Source organism: Parasteatoda tepidariorum, chromosome 2, assembly GCF_982258835.1.
Source record: "Parasteatoda tepidariorum strain Cologne lab strain chromosome 2, Ptep-v5.0, whole genome shotgun sequence".
Taxonomy (NCBI): Eukaryota; Metazoa; Arthropoda; class Arachnida; order Araneae; family Theridiidae; genus Parasteatoda; species Parasteatoda tepidariorum.
In genome coordinates this window covers 49,415,220-49,432,468 of record NC_141756.1, presented here as the reverse complement: position 1 = coordinate 49,432,468, position 17,249 = coordinate 49,415,220, and the positions used below count along the sequence as shown (strand labels likewise).

At 26.9% G+C, this 17,249-nt stretch overlaps 1 protein-coding gene across 4 annotated transcripts in view; it reads left to right on the top strand.

Moving 5' to 3' along the window:
• LOC107454939 (phospholipid-transporting ATPase ABCA3) overlaps positions 1–17,249 on the top strand; it is a 65,900-nt gene that overhangs the window by 47,862 nt on the left and 789 nt on the right. For all 4 annotated transcript variants that reach the window (XM_043042671.3, XM_071177510.2, XM_087157301.1 and 1 more), the window contains 6 exons: positions 1,021–1,146; positions 2,770–3,018; positions 4,733–5,244; positions 7,661–7,848; positions 10,518–10,691; positions 13,561–13,783. In XM_043042671.3, coding sequence (XP_042898605.2) covers positions 1,021–1,146; positions 2,770–3,018; positions 4,733–5,244; positions 7,661–7,848; positions 10,518–10,691; positions 13,561–13,783 — 1,472 coding nt within the window. The remainder of the gene's footprint in view (positions 1–1,020; positions 1,147–2,769; positions 3,019–4,732; positions 5,245–7,660; positions 7,849–10,517; positions 10,692–13,560; positions 13,784–17,249) is intronic.

Sequence of the window (17,249 nt, the reverse complement as noted above, 5' to 3'; positions counted from 1 at the left end):
GTTGGTGCAATGAAATATTGCCATTGGAAAAATTAGACAGATGATATTTAAGTTTTATTAAAAAACAAATGCCACGTGAGAGAATTGCGAATAATATTTTGTCAATGTTGAGTCATTCCCTGGTCATGCAATTTCTCACTTTTTTTTGTTTTTTTAAAGTCTAAAGCATATGCCAATAAGTCCACAATTCATTCTCGGGTGTTGTATCAGCATCATTTAGCCACATTTATGCTATTTGATAACTGAAAATTTCAAAGAAGAATGTATGTAACAGCAAATTACAAAGGCCATTTACTTGATGGATATCTTATTACATTGTTAACCCTATACAGTATGTTTTATGAATCAATAAAAAAATTCATAATTTTTCACTCAAAATATTTGTTTGACCATGAGAACTATTTTTCTGTGAGTTTAGGAAAACCCTGAACCATGGAACAGTGAAAGAACAAAATTTGCTCGAAACAAAATCTTATTAAATTTTGCTCTTATTCAATACAATTTTTAAAGTTAAATTTGAACTGTGCATTTAGTTTTCAAAATTTTTATCCCTTTTTTTTCTTTTTTTATCACAAAATTTACTTATAAAATATCAAATGGATTTCAAACGGCATATTTATTTCCCATTTTACATTTAACTATACTTTTCCCTCCTTTGATAAAATAATTATATAAATGAAAAGGAAATGAATAAATAAGTAACAGAATAATAAATGGTAAAATAAATAAGAATTTATCTATGAAGTATTAGAAGAAAATAAAAAAAAGACATGTTTTAATTTGCATTATAAATATCAAGCAGTTCTAGATTATGTTTATGTTACTTAAAATAAATAAAATTCTTAGTTTTATTGTAAAGTAGTTAAATAAAATAAAAATATCTTCTTAATATTTTCCTTATTTTAAAATTTCTTTTTATGTAAGAGAGAAATGTTTAGATGCTTATTTTTAGAATAAATAATTAGTAATTATTTCATTTATTAGTTTGTTTCAATAATTTTTCTATATTTATATTTGTAGGAGTTTCTATCATGATGCTATTTCTATATGGTTGGGCATCTATACCTTTCAGTTATATACTGTCATTTTTCTTCAAAACTGGTAACGGTGGCTTTTCAGCTGTTATTGCACTGAATTGCATCATTGGTAAGTATATATTATATATTATTATTTATAATAATATATAATATGCATATTTTATTTATTATTATATATAATAATATATTATTTGCACATTATATATATCATACATTATATATATTATATGTATTATACATTATATATATTATATGTATTATAGATTTTATATATTTAACATTCTTGGTGGTGTCAAAGAAAATGGCTTCTGGCCAAGTCAATTTAACCCGGAAATGTATAAAATTATTAGAGCCTGATTAATGAGAGTATTAAAATCAAAAGAATGTTTAAATCAAAAGAATGCTCATGTTTCCAGAATGGATTAAAATGATTCTATAAAAAATATTTATCTGCCCTTCACTTGTTGAAAAAGAAGAATATATAGATCAGCATAGAATTAATTATCTTAAAATCTCTAGTGGTGTATTTTATTTAAATTAAAAAAAAAAGCATCAAAAATTATTTGTAAAACTTGCGCAGATTTTCTATTTTTAAATTAAATTAATCGATCAAATATTTTTAACATTACTTTTTTAATTTTATATTTATTGATTGAAAATGAAATTTATCTTATGTTTTTAAAATAATAAAGAAAATTCTTTGAAATTGAAAAAGGGCAAAAACAAAGCTGAGTTATTTACTTAGAAACTAAGACTATGATTTTAAAACAAATAGAAGGTGGAAGATACACAGCACTTGGTGACTACTTGATACTTTTTTTATGTGGTCCCTATCTATCATGTAAAAAAAAGTACTTTTAAAACTATTTTTATAGCTACTCGTGAAATTCTGTGCAAATTTTTTTTAAGGGGTCGCTATCCACCATACAAAAAAGGCTTGAGTGTGTGTATATATACTATATACATGATATTATTCAAGAATCATAAAAATTCGGGTATAACATCAGGTAGAATAGATAAGATACTTCAATCCCTTTTGTACGATTTGTGTATAGACCTTAGTTTGACAAATCAAATTCAAGCATATTATAATGGAAATCAGACAGCAAAAGAGTGGATAATAATGCTTACTTTTGCAAATGATGATACCAATAATAATGATTACAAGATAATAATGTGTTAAAATTTCAGTAAAAAATTCCGAATGGCAAATAAAAATAAAGAAAATTCTTTTGAATATTTCAAATATTTTGTTAAAAATAGGACATTTTTCATGTATTTAAGATGTTTTGTCCAGATTAAAACAACTTTTAAATTCTTTTTTAAAAAAATTGCTCTGCAATTTTAAAATTACTTTTCAATTAGAAGGCAGGAGTCATATATAAATAATTCAAGGGAAATATTAACCTTTTTTTACAGGATGGGTACTATTATTTTAATGGAAAATAATATTTGTAAATGGTTAATGAAAAATATTTTTCTAATTTTTGTCATATTACGCCACTAAAAATATAAAAAATGATAAATTAAAAAATGCATCAGAATTGGCATGAGTAGTAATTTTTCACAATGATTAAATCTTTGAAATAAATGTTATTTTAGAAAATTATATCTTTAAAAATTTATTGAATGCCTGAGAATATGAAATAAGTAGATTTGTTAACTCATTGCTTTTTGAAATGCTATATCAATAAAATCCTTCAAAAATAACTTTCTTAAAAATCGATTCCAGGTATTGTTATTGGTGCAATATTAATAACTTGGCAGTTTTCTACACGGAATTTCGATGAATCATCTGCTGAATTTTACGTTTGGATTTTTCGATTATTTCCTGCTTTTACAATAGCATCTGGATTTTCAAATTTGTTTGCTATTGCTTATCACAATGCTTATTGTGATGGAATTTCTGAAGAGGATTTGAAAATTAGTTGTGCATCAGAGTTCATGCACCACTGGAAGCCTATGTTTAAGTGCTGCAAAGGTAATGATTTTAAATTATTTATTCTGATTAAAAATTCTTAATAACTCAATTTTTTTAACTGTCACTTTAACTTCATGTTTAATATAAACACACATATATTAAGAAGAATGAAATGTAGGAATTTTAAAGTAACTAGTTATAGTGAGTGGCTTATACAAAATATTATTATTTAAATATTAAACTTATCTAATTATAAAAATCTATAAATATGAAAAATATTTGATGTTGAATAAAACTAGAAATTGAAATAAAACTTATGTTCATGAATGAATGTATGGGTAGACTAATTTTTTAAATATCACCTTGTAGACTTCATCTTTTGTAAGAAATGCTAATTCCCATAGATAGTTATGCAAATTAATTTGCAAATGAAACTCGTTTTGCACAATTCTGAATTAAACTGATGTTATTGTTTCCTAACATTTAACATAAATGATTGCACAAACTACATGGCAACAAAGATAACTTTAAAATTAAAACTGTGCTTAAAGAAACTATTGATACTAAACATTCAAAATTTTTGTGAAAACACATATATATTTCGATATGACCTAAATATGATAACTAAATTACCTAATTAATAGAGGCCAATATAGAGTTACTCAGATATTTTATTACTCTACTATTTCTATTTGCAAAAAAGTAAAAATGTATTAATGCACTTTAGGGTTATAATTTTTTGTTCATGTTTAAAAATATTTTTTTGGCCACAAAAATAAAATATATATGGAATAGTTTATTACTTCTACATGCATTATTTAAGTTTAAAAATTTTTTACTAATATTACCACTTCTGTTCATTGCTAACTGAAAGAAAAAAACAAAACTGGATTAAACTAGAACCTCCTGGTCTTATCCTTTAACTTTACTTAATGGGCTATTGTAGAGTGACATATTGCTATAATTTTTTGAGTTATTTAAATTCTCCCTTTTTAATGCAAACTACATCTCTTTTCTGCCCAGCTTTTTCTTTTACCAACGGAAGAAAATAAATTTTTTCAGTTATTTCACCACATACATATACTTAATATTTTGTACATTGTATAGATTTCCTTTCTTCTCTTATTTTAGATTCTTTACATTAACTACTTAGCAATTTGCATTTTATAGTGAGAAATATATGGGATATTATATCTTTCTACAATTTTTTTTCAGTTTTGGCTCATTAAATATCCTTTTTCTTTTATGTCTTATGAAAATTTAGGGAAAAGTGAAGAACTTCTTTTGATAGAAATATATTTAAAACTTTATAATATGTGTTTATGAATGATTTTAATAAATATTCGTTATTTCAGACCCATACTTATATTTGTTCTGGCAAGATAGTTGTTTCGTTTCTCATTGCACCTCTTGTTGAACAATATATTAACTTATTTAGATTAAATCAAATTGAACATGAATGAATTATGTGAATGGTTAATTTTTGAGAAAGTCCAATTGAAAGATCCATATTTTATATGTAGGGTCGATGTAAGATAATGTGAATGATTGAATGAAGGTTCCATTTATGAATGCAAATGTTTCCTACACACATAGCTGTTACTAGTGAGATTTTAGATGTTTATTAGTTATTTGTAGTGACCGATCGACAGTTTTAAAAGTTAGTTATTTGAAAACTTTTGTTGTAATAAATGTCTTAATAATTTCATTTTTAGATTTATTTATTTCTAAGTACATTTATTTTGCTACTTATATCTATATTCATTTTATATAGATATTTGTGGAACTGCATGCTTGAATCAAACATCCCTAATTACTTGGGATGTTCTTGGATGTGGAAGAGACCTTTTTATGTTAACAATGGATGGAATTATATTCTTTGCTATTCTACTCTTTCTGGAGACAAGCTATAGTGGATTCCTTTTCCGTTTTATTAAAGATCTGTATTTGAAGTTGAGAAATTCCGTCGTTGGTAACATTGTTCAAAGTAATATTATAGAGGATTCAGATGTTGCATTGGAGGAACAGCGAATTCATGATATCTATGCAACACACGGGGATGCTGTCGAAGATGCTTTGATGATTGTAGATTTGACAAAAATATTCCGTAATTTTTATGCTGTTGATCATTTGACATTCGGTGTCCATCAGGAAGAATGCTTTGGACTTCTAGGTGTTAACGGTGCTGGCAAAACTACTACATTTAGAATGCTAACTGGAGATTGTTTTCCAACTGAAGGCAATGCATTTACTCATCGAAGTTCTTTGAGATCAGATTTAAAAAGAGTAAGTAAATTGTTATGTTAGCTATAGTTATGAACTTGTAAGCATCTGTAAAATTTTTTGAATACTCTTTTGTTATGAGGCTTAATTTCTGAAGCAGATTCTAAATAACCAGTTTAATTAGAAAATTAGCAAGATAGTTACATAATTTAAAGAAAATAACTCCTAATGTTTTATTTTTTATGGAAGACTCGGTTCGGCAATAAGTTTGTTGACATGGTGATATTTGGGCCTCCATTTTGGTGAAAAAATTATAGTAGGAGTTAAGAAGTGATAGGACCACTTTTATGGAGTTGTTAATAGAATCGTCTAGAACCAATTCTGGGGTTTCATCGCCAAGCCTATATAACTAGGATTGTTCTTCATTAGAGTAGTAGTCTGCTTGTGACTGTATCAGTGTTCCGACCTGAGTAAGGCTTTACAATTTCAGATGGGTCAATAATCTGTCTTTTTTTTCACTATGCTGTTATTTGAACTGTAATTGAATGTTGTAAATAGCTGTATCTTCTGAAAGTTCTATTAATACCTTTTTTGGAGTCTTAAAGGCTGTTTCCTTCATTTTCAATGAAAGCAAATCCATGTGCTTGGTACAATATTTAAACTATGAATTAGTTAGCTGATAAGCAACAGTTGATTATTCCGTATATGACGTTGTATCAATTAAATAATTCATTTGATGTTAAGTCTAACTTCAAACTTAATATATTTGCCATATGGGATTGGCATGTTTTTATCAAAGTGAAAATTGTTTATCAGTTTATATAATATTATTAATTTTTCTGCCAAATTATGTATAGAAATTTAATAATTGAGTTGTTATACTCTAAGTTTTTAAAAATTTGAAATACTGAAGAAAAAATAGACAAAAATAAACCTGTAACTTGTTATAAACATTATTGTTGTTTTTAAAATTAGTTTACTATGGCAAAAGTGCTCTTGATCATTTATCTGAAAAATTCAGTTTAACTTTTTAAACCTTGTGATCTTTTATTCAATTTGTCACTGCTAAAACATGGGTTAAAATATTTAGTGAAACCTTTAAGAGAAAAGCCAAATTTCTAAGTATGTAATTTAAAGTCACATATATATGTTTCTGGAAGTCAAATTTCTAAATGCAAATTAAACACCTGCTATTCTGTTTTAATGTTATCATTGCTATAATATATATTAAGGTGTTTTTTTGTTAAACAAATTCTCTATATTTTCCTTCAATTTTAACCTCAATTTGGATATGGTTAATTTTGTGATTTAAGATTTTTTAAAATTTAATTATAGCTGCTTTTGGAATTTATTTATGGCTATTTTTATTTATTTAGTAAAATATTTTAGTCAGTTATTCAAAGATTTTTCTCTGAGGAAAATTTAAAAAGAACAAAGTTTGAATGCCATAAATTTATAATAATATTCAGAATTGGTTTTTAGAAATATAGCTGTATATAAATATTATTTTGCATTAAAGAATTCAATGTTTAAAAATGGGCAAATAATTTTAATAAATTGCTAATTCAATCGCTAATTCTATGAGATTTTTCCGTGGATAAAAATCATTAAATAATTTTATGTGTTTTTTGAATGATGAATAATTTCCTAAGTATTGAAAAAAAATTGTGGATTTACTTTGAATTGAAACCTTGCATTATTTTTCTTATCACAACATGGCAGGTTATTTTTAAACTTGGAACAGTAGTTAACCCAAAGATCTCCCTAAAAATAAAAAAGTGCAGGATGCTTTTTCAAAGAGCAAGGGCACTTTATGTTTTAAAGAGCACTAATCTTGCAAATTATATCAATTATACTTAGCTAGATTAGTGACCTTCAAAGTGGAATTCAAAATACTGAAATAAATATGAGAAATCATTTATTTATACATTAACTCAGCTTAAAAATAATTTGGAGTAGCTATTGTGCAGTGAAGTTTCTGCAACTGCAACCTTTTTTCTTAAAATAAAAATAGAGCATTTTTTTTTCTAAAAAAAGGAGCCGCACAACATTTTTAGGGCACATTTTCCTTTGTGAAAGGGCAGGAAAGGTGAGTCACCCTTCTAAGAATACTTAGGGTGAACACTGCTTAACCTAACCAGTTTCGAAATACTGTTCTGGATTCACAATATTTACAAAAATAGCATATTATTGCTTTATTTCATATCATGAAAGTACCTTCTAAAAAAGTAGCCTTAGTATTTGTCAATGTGGTTTAATTATATTTTAAAATATTAATTTTGTGTATTGGGGAATATTATAAAGTATATGTGGATCATAAATAGAGTTGTTCCTACTTGGATTAATAAGCTGACAGGAATACTTTTTCTAAATAAATGGTCCTTAAAAATGGCTAATCTAATTTTTCTTACTAAATGTTTTTTTAAATTTTTATTTGTATCAAAATTTAAATCTTGATACACGAAATTTTTTTATGTAGTTCCAGTCTTACTTGGGATATTGTCCACAATTTGATGCACTGATTGATCGTTTAACTGGTCGAGAAATTCTTTCACTTTTTGCTCGTTTAAGAGGTATGTCTAGATCAGGACTAGTTTTGAGAGTTAACAAGTTGATTAAAATGATTGATCTTCAAGCTCATGCTGACAAGCAAACACGATTCTACAGGTATTATTTATTTATTTTTTAATTTTTATCTAGGGATGTTTGTATTTAAAAAATTTTAAACAACATGATCAGAATTTCTTCACTTGAATGATTGTGATTTGGAAAAATGTTGGGAGAAGATAAGATAGTGAAATAAAAATATTGAATTTGATAAGTAGTGCAAGAGATATCCGATATTTATATTCTAAAAAAATTATTTATTTAATATAGGTCTGCTCTAGTTGGCCAAGTACACAAATATTATTGATGTTTTAAAATGTAGCTTTTTTAGCGATTTACTTTTTACAAATAACTATAGTTTCTATAACTCAAGTATTTTCTATAACTCATATGCTTTAGCAATATTACTTATGTTTTGCCAGTTTTTATTCTTTCCTCTTTTATTTTAGCAAAAAAAAAAAATATTCCAAGCATTGTTTGATTTTATTCCATACATAATAACTTTGGTTTTTATATATTTCCAGCTTAATTGTTTATTTTAATTTACATATTTAACCAGTTTTAAATTTTGGAAAGTAAGTAGTTAAAAATCTAATTGTGTGCACGCTGTAGTTTCTTTTTCTTAAAATATGCGATTTTTTAAGTTATTTATTTCTAAAATTATTCAGTGCCTGATTTATCTTAACGCTTGACTGGCCCAAATCTGGGGCCTCCACATTTCTGAGGGCCTCCTAAATGTTACAAATAGTTTCTTTTTGTGTTTTTCCTCAAGAATTGTCAATAAGAATTATGAGTAAACAGAAATTGTAATAAATTTAAGATCGAATTTACTAATGCATAGCCCACCACTAATAAAATCACGGGATAATAAAATCAGCTACTTTATAAAATCAAATCGGCAAGAACCGAATCGTTACAATATTATACATGTTAAAAGCATCCTTTAATAAAATCATTGCCGCCGCCTTTTAAAATCAAAATTTTGACTACATAATAATTCAAAAGGGCAATATTTCAGCTTTTTTTATTCTTATTTGTAAAATTTTATTTCTTCGAAGTTTAAAGATTTTTTTAGAAGAAGCAACAGTTACTCACAAACAGGTGTGGTTAGCACTTTCCTGTGATATACATAGTGTAAGAGTTAAGGAAAAATGTGTGTGGTAAGCGGGGAGCTCATAGAAATCAATTTATCAATGTCAATTCCTTGACTTGAATGAAGTTTGGAGAAACCTATCTCACTAAACAGGGGGTCGAATTCTTATCTTACTCTTTATTGAATAAACCATAGAATGGAGAGAAGTTTCTTTTGTTATTTATCTTAACATAGAACATGAATAGATTTCCAAAAACTGTCTGTGGGCATGTTCCATATTATTTAAGCCTTTTGAGTGAATTGTAGTTAGAGTTAGAGCACATATCATTTTTAAGTTTGTTTGGTGTTAAATTTTATCAGCATGCCGAAAAGGAAGGATTTGACGATTTGAGTCTTAAAGATAAATTCGAAGTGTTGCAAAACTATGAAGAAAATTAAATGGACGAGAATTTTTCACGTTACATAGCTATTGACGATAACCTGCAAACATTAGGAGAAAAATCTGATCCTGCAATTGTTAGAGACATCAAAAATTTTAAAGTTATTTCCAATCAAGAAGTGGAGGAATCAGACTCAGAAGATGAAATAAACTCATCAGTCTGAAAAGCATTTAATATATTGCGGCAAGCTTTAGAACAAAGAGGAGGAAATATCAAAAACTTTAAAAACTTCTATAAACTCTCAAATGATGTTGAAAAGTTAATTTTAAATACTGAAACTCAAGCAACCATTGATCGGTTTTTTGCAAAAATTTTGTAAATTTAATCTTATGTAGGGTTTTACTTTATTAAAATAATTAAATTAGTTAAAATAAAGCATTAATGTTGTCATTATTTTAGCTTTTAAAGTGTGTGCATTTAGAATATATCGTAAAAATGTGTTTTTTTTTTCAAATGTGGAATCGCCTCTTAATAAAATCAGCCGCTTAATAAAATCAAAAGAGCATAAAACGAAAGTGATTTTAATAAACGACTGGCACTGTATATCATAATTTACTTATATTATAAATAATTGAAAGGGACTTTAAACCAAATGTACTTATTCTTTATTTATAAAATTATGACCAGGGGGACTCTGACAGTTCCTTGTCTAGGGCTCTCACATTTCTAGATCAGACTTACAGATGAGATAGCTCTAGATTACAAATTGAACAATTGTGCATGCACCATTTGTTACATTATAAGTACTTCTATCAAGGAAATAATTAAGCTTTCTCTCAGTGCTGCAGAATTTTATTAATATTTTTGTGGATATTTTAATATGTTAAAAATGTATTTTGATCATCTGTAACTACCTAGTAATTTATAATTTTGTTTTAGATTATTATACAAAAATTTTGCAAAACGATATGTTTTGCATCAAAAATCCATATGTTGTCTCATCTTTAAAATTTTAAATCAGTAAATTTTATTAATTTCTTTTTGTTATATATGATGGATAAGTTTATAGTTAGATTGGAGGTATGTTAAATAGTACTATTCATAATTATACATTGACAAATATAATAACACATTGATGAATTTTAACAATGTATGCTAAAATTTCATGTTTAACAAACATAATTTTAAACTAGATAAACTTTTTCTTCTTAAAAAAAAATTTTGTTGGTGACGTTCTTTTTTTAAAAATTTAATAGTGGTGGAAATAAACGAAAGCTTTCTGTTGGGATTGCACTCATTGGATCACCACCTTTAATTTTATTAGACGAACCAACAGCAGGAGTGGACCCTGTTTCCCGTAGAAAGATTTGGAACATATTGTCTCAAGCTCGAAATTATTCAAAAGCTGCCATTATTTTAACTTCCCATAGGTAAATAACTAAATGTCTTTTCTCGTTTAATAATTCAATCACTTCTATAAGTTGTGAATTTAAAAAAATATATATATTTCATTTACTTTCATTTAATTTATTTTTGTGTATTCACTTTTTCTCTCTCGCATATCTATGGTATTAAAGTGAATAAATTAATTTCCACTTTAAATTGCATTTTGGATTTTTGTACTGAAAGTTTAACACATTATTATCTTGTAATCATTATTGGTATCATCATTAGTAAAAGTAATCATTATTATCCATTTTTCTACTGTGTCTGATTTCCATTATAATATGCTCAAATTTAATTTGTTAAACTAGTAGGGTCTATACACAAATTGTATAAAAGGGATTAAAGTATCCTATCTACTTTACCTGATGTTGTACCTGAATATTTATGATCTTGAATAATATCATATATATATACAGAGATGCCAACTTGCTCCGCTTTGTAAAATAGTATATTATAGTGGTAGCGAAATCTAAGTTACTTTTAGTTTAGCATTTTTCATTTTAATAATTTTTTCACCACTAAATATGAAAAATTATAAGTATCGTATAAAATGTAATGATAAAGCATTAATCTACTGGTTTCTCTGATAAAAATAGGCGTAACTATCTTTCTTTAACGAAATTTACTATATAATTTGCCACCACTTTATTTAAACTATTCCAGTAAGCGGAGCAGTTGGCATCCCTGTATATATATATATATTCATACACACAATCGAGCCTTTTTTTATGCGGTTGATAAGGACCCCATAAAAAATGCACAAAAGAAATTTGCACAAAATTTTACAAATAGTTATAAAAATAGTTTTAAAAGTCTTTTATTTTTACATGATAGCTAGGGACCACATAAAAAAAAATCTCAGATCGAGTCACCAAGAGCTGTGGATCTTTCACATTCTATTCATTTTAAAACTATAGTCTTAGTTTCTAACGAAATGACCTTCCTCTTTGGAAATAACCTCCCTTAGTAAGGATTATGTCTAACAATAAAATGAAAATCCTAAAAATTTATATCTAAATAGAAAAGATAATAAATTTGAAATGAATCATAATTTAAAAGTCCAGGAATATGAAAGCACTTTGACTGATGTTAATTAATATGAGATTTAAAAATTAAAACACAATATGAAAGCACTTTTTTTTTTATAAAATCACTTTATTTAGCGAACTTATCTCTAATTCAGATCAGCAAGGAATAAAAAAAGTTAACTTCTTCTACCTACTCGTTAAAACAAAGCATAAGTCTAGTTGCCAACTATCTCATTAACAAAAAATCAATTGAGCAACCTAACGAGACATGCAGTCATTTTCAGGAATACCCGAATTAACATAATGCACATGTCCTTCAATGTTTATTTGTGATCAATGAATTTTTCCTTTGCTACACAACAATTTCATCGCAATATGCTAATTATACATTTAATTTATTTGCGTAGAAATTCTTGTGCGCTTAATTAAATTATGCTATTATAGAATTCTATACATCCTCTACCCTACAATAATGGAATAGACACTTACAGTTTTTAACATTTTTTTAAATTTCTCAAGAAATACTTAGTCTTATTTTATAACTGTAGAGAGGTTTACTTCATGCTATTTTCCATACTTCGTAATAAAATTTAACGCTTTCAGAAGTTTGAGAGGCCTACAATAAATTACAAAAGAAAATAAGTATTTTTGAATACTCTATTGGGAAAATCAGGCAATAAGCGTGTAACTTGCATCGATTACTTTTGTTGTTGTTTTTAATAACTCCATAAAATTTCATAAACCTAGAGTAAATATGGACATTTTTATTAAAAAGTAATTTTTTGCCTTAAATTTTTTTCATTATAATTTTATAGGTATTCAATGGAATTAAACTAAATTTTTGGAGCAATTTAAGATTAATTACAATATTGTTGATTTAAATTTTAAAAAAAAATCGTTAAAAACTGTACAAGTATAAGTATTTAAGCTAGTTCTTTTATATTGTGCATGCACTGAAAATTTTTAAAAAGTTTTTTTTTTATAATTTTGCAGTGAATTGTATTTGTCAACTAATGAAAAAAAATGATTTGAATATCTTAAAAAGTTTTTTAAGTAGTCTTTGCATTTTTCAAAAGAAAGCTCAAAATGATCAGAAGTTTTTCGCAAATTTTATTTTGTATTATAAGACAAAATTTATTAACAAACAATACCTTACAATAATCGTCCAGAAACAAAACTTCGGTATAGAGAAAGAAATTTTGAAATTATTAATTCAATTTGCAATTTAATATGCTCAGAAATTTTAAAAATGGTAAACTAAGTGATCATTCACAAATAGAGTTTTTTAATGTTTTTTATCAGTTAGAATTAAGGAAACATTTAAAAAAATTTTAAACCTAATTTCAACTGTTATTTTAATATTTAAATTTATAATATTTTAATAAGTAATGGCTTCGGCATCAGCAAAATCTTATAATTTGATGTTAATAAACTTATGTTTATTTATTTATTTTTTTAAATCTAATTTTTATTTAAGAAGGTTTTTATTTCAGTTTTATTTTCTACTTTAAAAACCTCTTTCTGAAATTTTGTTACCTCATAAAGTTCAGCTTTTTTATTGAAACTGCTGTGGCATGTCTAAATTTACTGTGCAATGTATTATATATAAAATTTTCTAACATTCTAATAGCTAAAGTTTACATTGAATGTTAAATTTTCTATTGTTCCATGATGTTCTTTTTGAAGATACATTTATAATTAAAACCAATAAATATCTATCTCTTATACATTGCACATTTTTATTAATGCCTATTATTTTTTGTAAATATATATTTTTATTAATGTATGTTTTAGTAAATATCTAATAAGTAAATTTCCATTCCAGTATGGAAGAGAGTGAAGCCTTGTGCAACCGGTTAGCAATCATGGTAAATGGTCGTCTCAGATGCTTAGGTCCAATTCAACATCTTAAAACTAAATATGGTAAAGGGTATACGTTGGTTATTAAACTTGGAAAGGGAATAGTGGATGACTATACAACTGTTAAGGAAATAAAAGAGTATATTGAAACTAATTTAGATGGTGCTGATTTGAAAGATGATCATCAAGTAAGTATATATTTAAATGTGTATACATTTATTTTTTTAATTATAATTTTTATAAAATGATCAATAATATAATCACTACAAAAAATTTTGAAAAGTAGCAATGTTATATTTACAAATCTGCTTCAAAAGTAATTTTTCACAAGTGTTACTTTTGTTTATCATATTTCCATTTTAATTATTTCCATTTTAATAACTGTTATTACTCTTTAAAAGTAGAGTGGTAAAAATATATACTTGATTCAGTGAGCTGCCATTGAGTTATAGAGGAATTAGATTGTCATGGGCTGTTTGAAGTCTATCATATCTATATTGGCTAGTTTGAAATGCTTACTACCTTACAACCATCAAGCTGTCATAACACATTTTTGTTGCCTTAACCTTTATGACGCTTATACGGAAGAGTTTTTATTTTCTTTAAATTATTCTTTAATGTAATAGTGTGCGACCTGCCGACTGTTGATGTTTAGTCTACAAAAGTTACATTGTAGTCAGCAATAGCTACATTGTTTAAAAGAAAAACGTTTATTTTTAGTATGGAATACACAAGTTTCAAATTTCAATGGTCACTCTTTGACTAGCTTTATTTTTGCCAATTTCATCATGAATTTAAGTGACATTTCTGTCGTTTTTATGGCATTTAAAACTTCCAATTTCCATGTGGTTTGTAAAACCCTGGTACTTTTATTAGGACTTGTGAGGTATAAATCTCGCATTTAATTTATCACTTTTTGGCATGCTTTATTTGTGCCGGTTTCATTTCAAATTTTAATGATTTTCTGAATTTTTTTTAAAGGCAGTTATTGCTACGATTTTCCATGTGATTTTGGAAATTCCACATTTTTACTACGTTATTATTACTACTCGCGAGTTTAAAATTGCACATTTTTTAATAATCACTTTTGGTGGTGCTTTGCTTTAATCATAATTCCAAGTTATTTCTCAATCTTTTTTTGATAATTTTTGCAATGTATTCCCAGGTGGTTTTAAAAATTCCGATTTTTATCACAACATACAGATTTTAAATCACGCATTTAAATAATAACTTACTGATGCGCTTTATTCATGCCAATTTCATTGGAAATTTAAGCATTTTTTTGTTCAGTTATTGTTATTTCCAAGGGATTTTTACGATCTCGTTACTTCAGCTACGATGTTTTTATGACCCATGAGTTTCTAATCACGCATTTAAAATATCACTTTTCGATGCAATTTATCTATGCATGTTTCATTGTAAATATAAGTTATTTTTACAGTGTTCAATCAGCAGTTAGCGCTATGCCCCAATATGTGGGGTTAGCCCAATATACAGGGTTTAGAATCCTGATATTGCAACATGAAAAATTCAAAAGGAGGAAGAGAATGTGAATTTTTAAACTTTTCACTGCTTGTAATTTTGTTTTAAATTTTTTGTAACTTTATTTAATTTTTCAGGATAGAAAAAAAACTTTCCTATTTAAAATTCATGAAACCTCTAATAATTCAAGAAATAAGAATAATGTATGAAGTATAATACAAAATAAATATTGTATCTTATTTTGTACTACAATGGTTTGATTTTAATTTTCGATTTTTATTTAAATCTTAGAAATTTTCTTCAACTAAAATATTTAATTTAAATTTATATTACTCATTCAAATATGCTTTTTTTTTTTACCTTTTTCTTCTGTAAACATTAAAAGTTTTTTTTTTTATTAGCATTCTTATTTATATAGATTAAATAAATTTGGAGATATCTTTTTAAAAAAAGTATCAGTTTTTTATTTTTGATAAATTAAAGGTAATTAATTTTTTGCCAATAAGTTACTAAGTTTATTGGTAAAAAATGTAGGGCTTAGAAGAGAGAGTAGAGGTTTATATAAAAATTATCATAAATGCCTCTAACATGATTAAATATGCCTGCTGTTCTTTGTTTGTCAACCTGCTGTGCAAGTGATCTTTCACTCAAAATGGTTGTGCATCCCTACTTTAATACATACAATATAGCATTGACACCATGACAAAACTAAGAAGCTGCGACTTTTGGAATCTGTAGATTAATTGTTTTTGACTTGGTGTTGATAATATATCATTTTATTTTATAACCATCGTTGAACAGCCAACCCAATTTAGGGTTTACGACTAATGTTCAACTCCGTAACCTTGCAATTTTGAACCCAGTCCAGACAACAAGGGAATTCCTGGATTAAGTATTGAGAGAAATTTGCCTTCGTGGAGGACTTTTTTGATGGAACTAACCCCCATTTGCTTTTAAATTAAAAGAAAACCACGAAAATATCCCATGGAAATCTTGACGGCAAGGGTATTCTACCGTCTACCACTGAGGATATTTTACATCAGCACTGTGGTTATTGCAAGCCGGATGTGGAATTATAATAGACTATCCATCTCTGGGATTCGAAACCGGTTCACCTCATTGGAAGGTGAAAGCTCTATCCCCTGTGCCATCATGACTCTGGATCAAGTTTTGGGAGAAATTTGCCTTTATGGAAGACTTTTTAATGCAAGCAACTACCATTTTCCTTTATTGGAGAGGAAAACCTCCTGCAGTTATCCTGACGGTAAAATGACTCTAACCCTTGATCCCTCTACCACTGAGGATATTTTTACGTCAGCACTGAAGTTGTTTCCAACTTGAGTGACCTCTTCGAGAGGCGAGTGCTCTATCCTGAATACCTGAGCCATCATGGTATTCAATGTACAGTCAGAAAATAAAGAAGAAACCTCCTTGAATAACTTTTGATGTAATAATCAGATGGATTCATTCTTGATAGTTGGAGGGGGTAACCTCAAATATGCTAATTATTTAGTGCAGAGGATATTTTAAGTTATGAAATCAGATGCAAAAATGTACTTTCCCTGAATAAAAATACTTTTTGATGGATTTGAATTTTTGATCCTCAAAATATGAATATTAGCTAATTAGTTTGGCCTCAATCCGGAAAATATTGTTCCGATAGTTTGGTACAGTGAGCGGTCCAAAATTTAGACCCCTTAATGTAAATTTTTTTTTGCGTATTTCACCATATCTCCACAATTTTTAAAGCAAATTGAAACATTTTTGCAATTAAAAAAACGGCTTTTTTGAAATTTGATATCTCAGGAACTATTCAACCGATTTTATTCTAATTTTCTATTTTGCCTTATATTGCGATTACAATCTTTAAAATGATGTAAAAAATTTTGTACATTACAATCCAAAATTTTTTCGACTATTTTTAAATAAAATAATAAAGACCAGTAAATATTTACTAAAAGTTATATTTTGCATGGAATTATCTTTCGAAAAAGGAATTTTACATTTGTGTGCAAAAATTTTTAAATTGTGTGCAAAAATTTTTAAAACTTCTCGAGATCTGACGAAATAAGCAAAAAGTAGAATTATCATTGAGGTGTCCAAACTTTGGATCGCTCTCCTGATCAAACTTTGGGCACCATATTTTTCAGATTACGGCTGCAAATTTGGGGG